The following is a 7,195-nucleotide window of genomic DNA, read 5'->3' on the forward strand; positions in this document are numbered from 1 at the left end:
AAACTTTTATGCTTATTTATTAATATTCTTATGATTAAAGTTAGATTTATAAATTATTGAATAATTTTCTTAATAATTAATGGTCCCCGATTACTCCCCGCCTAACCGGTTAATCCTAGACCCCAGTCCACCAACTAGCTAACGTCTAACGTTTTCTAGACCCTTGGAATAAACTCTACTTCTAGTTACTCTCATGTCCACCAACTAGCTAACGTCTAACGTTTTCTAGACCCTTCGAATAAACTCTACTTCTAGTTACTCTCATGATATGTGCTTCCAAGATACCCAAACAGTATGTTGCATTTATTTATATACTATAGTTTCATAATATTTTCATTGAAAATCTCAATCCTACTTTTGCATATATTTTTCACAAGTCATTCCTAATTTTCCATATTTGTCCAACATTTACCAACAACATAATTTAGGTTAAGTCACTCATTATCCCATTAACACTATTGATAAGCCCGTATAATGATACCAATGAATTTGAAATATTAAAATCAACATCCTCAACCAACAAACTTAGATCATTAAGCAGCTTGCTACTTGATACATATGTTTTCCCAACATCTTCATAGCATCCATGTTCTTTAATGTCCTTCATATGATGAACAATTCTTCCCTTGAATATTCATCCTGACATAGAGTCAACATTCAACCAAACAATGAATGGGGTATTAGAAGATTCACCTCATCATGAAGAATACATCCAAAAACCATGAACTAAAAGGCCATTAATTAATAGGCAACCAGGAAACATGAAAACTTAATGTACCTTTAATATTTACTTCACATTAATAAGAGTCTTGTTTGAAATCCTGCATAAAGTACATAAATATAAAGTTGTAAATATAGGTTGCGACTTCTGACAAAAACAAAAAAACTTACATGAAACTTTTCAAATGTAGTTTAAGAATTATTAAAGCAACAAAGATCTGATTTACCTATTGTTTGATCTTTATAATAGAGGAGTTGATGTCTTCCCCTGCATAAAACGAGCCAAATCTTGTTTCTATTTCTCTTAGTTGTGGAGTAGCGGAATTTCCCTTGGTGAAGGTGGTTATTGCTGGGCATTTGTAGATTTCCAAAGTATCCAATAATGGGAATGAAAAATCCTCCTTCCCCAAGCTAAACCCCTTAAGACATGGAAGGCATTTTAATTTCAAGGATTTTAGACGAGGTAACACAAGTATCTCCTTATTCGTCTTGCCATCAGATTCTTTCTCTTTGTCTTCTTCAACAGAAACATCTGCATCCTTAACAATCACCTCCTTCATCTGACTGCAGTCCCATATGCGTAGCTCTTGGAGTTGCAATAGGCTACCAACCATGGAACTAGTAAATACATGTTCTAACCTTTCACAGTCCTTAATTGTAACTGTTGTTAGGTTTGGAAACTCAAATGCTGTCCACTGATTGCTCTTCCATATATACCTCAGTCTCCATAGGTTATCTAACTCCAGTTGTGTTAGGTTTGGAAGATTGACAAGAGTAGTAGTAGTTATTTGTGACGATTCATCAAAACCACTTCCACTTCCACTATTTCCATTTCTCCCTGCTGCTTCCAATGCAGTTTCAAATACCTCCTCTACCTTATCACTGTACTCAACATGAATCTTTTCCAGCTTTTGCAGTTGCAGCAACTCACTGGATGGAATAATCTTTTTAACGACAAAATTCCATCCCACATATAATTCGATCATGTTATGAAAAGAGCAAGTTATCCCTTCTGAAGTAGCAGAGCATGAGGTTGCACTGTGTAAACTCGGGAATGGGGTCTGCAAGTTCAATAAAGAAAGCGCCAGCCAGAGGCAAAAATGTGTCAAACAAAAACATTTGAAATGTCATATATTTGCTGTACCAATTTTAATGAATTAATACAAGATATTATAATTATTAATCATAATGGTAATTGTAAAATGGGTTGCTATTTTTGATCTCATAAAGTAGGTTAGTTTTGACCTTTTGCCCTTGTTGAAAATGGAAAAGCTTGATTCAAGTGACAACATGCTATGAAAATAACAATCAAAAGAAGTAACAGATGAGCCAATAACTCACTTAGAACCATGAAGAACAACAATCAAATGGAGTAACAGGGAAAAATTTTGTCATTGAAAATCAAAAGATTAAAAGGGTTTCTTGCTGTTCGAGAGGCTAAGAAAAAATGATTAAGAAACAAGCAAATCAGAATAATAATGCTCCCACACACGATTCCAGGTACTAAAAAGCCTGCAATAACAACTTTTGACAGAAAATACCTAAAATACCCTTTCCACCAAAATACACTATTTTTTCCCTATCTTGCTTTCCCATTTTGGCCTTCCTAGAACAACATAAAATTAGACTGAAACTAGTGTGAATGTGTTTGAAGTAAATTTACTTGGCATGATATCTTTCTTAATTAGATGATGCCAATTAAAGAAATATATATACCTGATGAAAGTTAAGGCTAAATTCTTGATCAAGAGCACGTCTGCCTAATTTTGTGTGTATATAGTTGAGTTGGGGAGCTGTGGACCCACCAGCTGCAAACACCATCATTTTTGGGCATTTGTTGATGATAAGTTTATCTAATGAAGGCAACTGGAACTCATTCATCCCTAAGAAGAAACCCTCCAGCTCTCGTAGACCCACTAGTTCAATGGACTTTAGACGGGGAAAGACCACAACCTCCTTTGATGGTAGATTGAATAATGCATCTTCTTCTTCCTTCTTCACAATCACTTTCATTCCGAAGCAATATCTTACCGTTAACTGTTCCAGCTGTCTCAGGCTTTCAATTGCAGAGAATGTGAATATATGTTCCAAACCCCCACAATTTCTGATTTCTAATATCTTTAGATTGGGAAGCATAATAACATTGTTATTTACTCTTGGAATTCCTTCATCACCTGCACCACTCTTGTTGTTTTTGTTGCTGCTCCTCCCTAATTGAGTTTCAAATACCTCCTTCAAACCATCACAATACTTTACTGTCAGCACTTGAAGCTTTTGCATTTGTCCTGCTGCATAACATGGAATCACACTTGACAATGCATGGCAGTTTTGTATATTTATCTCTCTAGCGAATTGGCATAAGCTCCAAGAAACACCACCTGCTTCAGATAACTGCAACACCACATGGAAAATTGATGTAAAACTAATTAAACTATAAACACAGCTTTTGTATAAGAAAGTTAATTCAAAATCTAGCTTTTTTATATACTAAATGATACCAGCGCTCTCCACATCAAAAATGTACTTCTGTTTTTTTATTAATTAATTTCGGGATTTATTGAAGAGACAATCACTTTACCACCTAAAATATATGAATACAAATTCAATGAAATCAAGAAAGCACATATTTAACAGAACAACCTTTGAAAAAATAGTTTTGGGTAATATTATATACTGTTCTATTCTACAATATCTGTCACCAGATGACCCCTAATGTCTAAAATGTTATATTTAACTAAATTCTGGGTACAATGACCAGATTTTCACAAAAGGTGATATTCTCCCCTCCTACTGGCCACTACTAGCTAAATACTGCTCCAACAGAAATAAAACCTAAATTGCCTATATTACCCATCAAAGATGCCATTATCATTTTATTGAACTTCCATAACTGCCCTTACTAGAGTTTCTGAAGTGTAGCAGTGTCATGGCATCCATCCCTTTAGGTAATTATTATCGTAGTATAGTGGGTATAAAATGCATTATATGCCTCCAAATAAAAGGTAATTGATATGAAAACTTGTTCAAATGAGTGTAACTTTATATGCCTCCAAATCCCATTCTTGAGTCCACATGGGTGTTAAATAAAAGTTTAAATCTCTTATATGTGATTTGGTGATTTTTTTTCATAGAATATTGCAAAGAAAAAAGGAAATTAACAAGGAAATTAAATAAGTAATTGAATACTCACAAAACATACCTTAAACTGATCATGAAAAGTGGTTGTTGTAGTGGTATTGCTGAAAGATATTTCATTGCTCTCCTCATCCTTGGCACCACCTCCACCAATACACTTCAAATTCTTCAGGGTACATAGATCGAGAGAATCAAGATGAGGGAACAAAGTGGTGCTCGTATGGGCAGATGTAAATGTAGTCATTTCCTCATCCTCATCATCTCTGTTTGAAACAACTTCTTCAATACCACTACAGCTATATATCCTGATTGTCTTTAGGTTGGAAAGAAGTTCTGCCATGAGAGGTGAAAACAAGTACTTAATGCTTTTACATTTGTAAATAGTTATGGCTGTGAGGTTGTGGAATGGGGATTCTAATTGTTGTTTTGGGAGAGTGAAGAATTTATTCCAGTTGCTGCACTTCCACACATGACTCATGTTGTCCATATAACATAGAATCAAATGCTGGAGGTTGGGAAGTATAAAAGGCTGTTGTTGGTTATGGTGAGTTGTTACCAATTCTCTACATGTTGGACTCTCTATCTCAAACACTACCTCCACTCCTTCGTAACTACACAATCTAAGCCTATGGAGGTTATGAAAAGAGTGCATGAGACAGGATGGAAATACAAGATTTGAAATACTGCCAGTGGCTTCTTGTAATGTCGCTTTCTCTGATAGAATTTCAATCTGCACAGCAAGAAATGTAATTAGCAATTTGTGTACTTAACTGTGTTAATGATTTATGATTCCACGTCCATTAACAATTCTCTCTTAAAATTTAGGATTTGAAAATGGTTATTTTGATTTTAGGTATTTTTTTTCAAGAAACAGTTGCAAATGATGGAAAATGCCAACAGATTAAAAATAGTTGGATCTTTCACCTTCAAATAAATAATTAAAAGATGCTAAGGATCCTATGCAACAAGATAATACAAACATAAAGATGCAACTTATTTTCAAACAAGAATCAGAATTTAGCTTGAAATCGAGTTAATAAGAAAAAGGTAGGTTAATTGAAGGGTTAATTTTACTAAATTTATCTGCCATCCAAGTCACGGAACTGTTTCCAAACAACCGAAGTCCCTATTTGACTGGTTGGGAATAAGAAGCTGACACTGGTATGGAGGTACCCCTTCTTAAATTAAAAAAATAAATAAATAAATAAATAAATATTAAAAAAAAAAAAAAAAAAAAAGTGTTCGGTTTTGGGCATCACAATTAAAAAACAAAGAGAGTAAACTGTAAAAATGGTCACCATTAAAAGAGGACGCTTAAATACATATAAGATGACCATTTTACCCCTTGTTTTATATATTTATTTGTTTATATAAATGAAACTCGGCCAACCATAAACCATCCTCAACCCCAAGTCACCTCCTCTGTAAATCACATACCCCTTCCCATCGCTCCCAGGTGTAACTTATCCACCCCACATACCATCTTGAACAGATCAAGAAAAAAAGAAATGGGATGAAAGCAAATTTGTTTAAAATAAAAGATTCCTTTACCAGACCCACCAAACGCACCTGGACCTTTTTTTTCAAGCTAATCTAATTATAATGTAGATTTTTATCAATTTGAAGTAGAAAATCATTCCACTTGCTATCAAGATCAAGAAAACAATTGATTAATCCAGAACTTAGGAGTTGTTGGTCAATATTTGATCCAAATCAGGGTGTTTCACACAACTGGATTCTAAAAGATCAAATGGTACCTGGAAGAAACCTTGGCCGTTGGCCGTTGTAAAGAGGCTACGTATATGGATGGATTATAATTCCAAGCATTATAGTAATAATGCATAATCAAGAACCTAAGAGATCTATAATACAACGGTGACACCTCCATTTTATCTTCAACCATGTTTATAACCACCTGCAGACCAACATTCCCGTTCTGCCCAAACCTCCACTCAAATCCATCAACAAAATCAAAAATTTGACAAGATTCGTTCGATTTCACTTCCAAATACTCACCCTTTTGATCAAAAACTTTGAAGTGATCGATAAATTACAAATATATGGATATTCAACTTTTCGTTATTGTAATGAGAAGCAGCAAGGGATCGTAGGCAGTGAGAGAGCGACGTAACGCCATCGTAAGTGAGGACTAGTGAGAGAGAAACTGGGGAGACTCGCAATTTAGGGTTTTGGATTATGTTGTTATTTAATTTTAAATGCATAGATCACAACAAAATATTAAATATTATAAAAAAAAAAAAATTAGATTAACCCTGGTTTGGTTGTCATTCTTTTACTTTTACCGTTCTACTTTAAATTTTGATATGATGTGATACAAATTGTCCATATTTTTTATTAATATTGCTAGATTTTTATGTTAAATCTAATATATAAAAGACTTTTTTTCATATCAAAAATATATAAAACTTATAAACTAAAATGATTAAATATATAAATTACATTAAAAAAATACAATATTTAAGACAGTGTCCCATTTTCCCAATAGAAGTATCACATTCCTCTCTCTCTCTCTCTCTCTCTCTCTCTCTCTCTATATATATATATATATATATATATATATATATATATATATATATATATATATATCGCAAGGGCGGTTCCACCATAGTGCCCATAGTAGCACCGGCAACCCATCTTTTTTCGGACACAATGTAAATTTTTTCGATTTTTTTTACTATTGTGCCACTACGTAAAAGAAAAAAATGTGTCATCGGCAATGTAACATCCTGTTTTGAATCATTTCCTAATTCGGAGTCGCGACCCGAAGATCAGTTATAATAATGTTTTGGGCCTTGGGGAAGGAGAGATTTAGACCCTCTTTGGGTGTGAATAATATAGATTAGGTGATCCAAGAGTTCAGTTAGAGTTTTGGAGCCCAAGGGTATAACCGTAAAGTGATAATTCGGGACTTTTATGAAATTTGGATTAGAGTTCGAAAAGTTTTATGGTAAGAGTGAGTTGATAGAAGTGTAGACTAGGAAGCTTAGATTATGGTTTGGACCCCATTAAGTCATGCAAAGTCACAGGAACTTTATGACTTCAGTAGTGGCGGAACCTCTATAGGGGCCACGGGGTCATGACCACCCTGTTTTCTTGCCTTATTAATACCATGTATACGTGTAACTAAAGCAGACTTCGAAGACAAAGTCTAAAATAAGTGGGGGGGATTTGTAACACCTGGTTCCTGGTATGTATTCAAATTTAAGTAATTGCATGTTTTGCATTGGGACTCGGCGAGTTGGAGGCCCAACTCGTCGAGTAGACTGGATTATGGACGCGGGTTTTAAATGACCTACTCGACGAGTCGGGAGCCCGACTC

The 7,195-nt window shown here is 34.5% G+C and overlaps 1 protein-coding gene across 1 annotated transcript; it reads right to left on the reverse strand.

Moving 5' to 3' along the window:
* Nucleotides 1-366: 366 nt before the first annotated feature.
* LOC145085954 (uncharacterized) lies at nucleotides 367-6,045 on the reverse strand. Its single transcript, XM_079023657.1, has 6 exons — nucleotides 5,613-6,045; nucleotides 3,920-4,585; nucleotides 2,437-3,111; nucleotides 948-1,781; nucleotides 779-821; nucleotides 367-639 (listed from the first exon to the last, which is right to left on the reverse strand). Exons 2-4 carry the CDS (start codon nucleotides 4,505-4,507, stop codon nucleotides 948-950), a joined length of 2,097 nt encoding a protein of 698 aa, XP_078879783.1. The 5' UTR covers nucleotides 4,508-4,585; nucleotides 5,613-6,045; the 3' UTR covers nucleotides 367-639; nucleotides 779-821.
* Between the last annotated feature and the right edge of the window lie 1,150 nt (nucleotides 6,046-7,195).

This window comes from Lactuca serriola, chromosome 2 (assembly GCF_051521515.1).
Source record: "Lactuca serriola cultivar US96UC23 chromosome 2, Lser_US96UC23_V15, whole genome shotgun sequence".
Taxonomy (NCBI): Eukaryota; Viridiplantae; Streptophyta; class Magnoliopsida; order Asterales; family Asteraceae; genus Lactuca; species Lactuca serriola.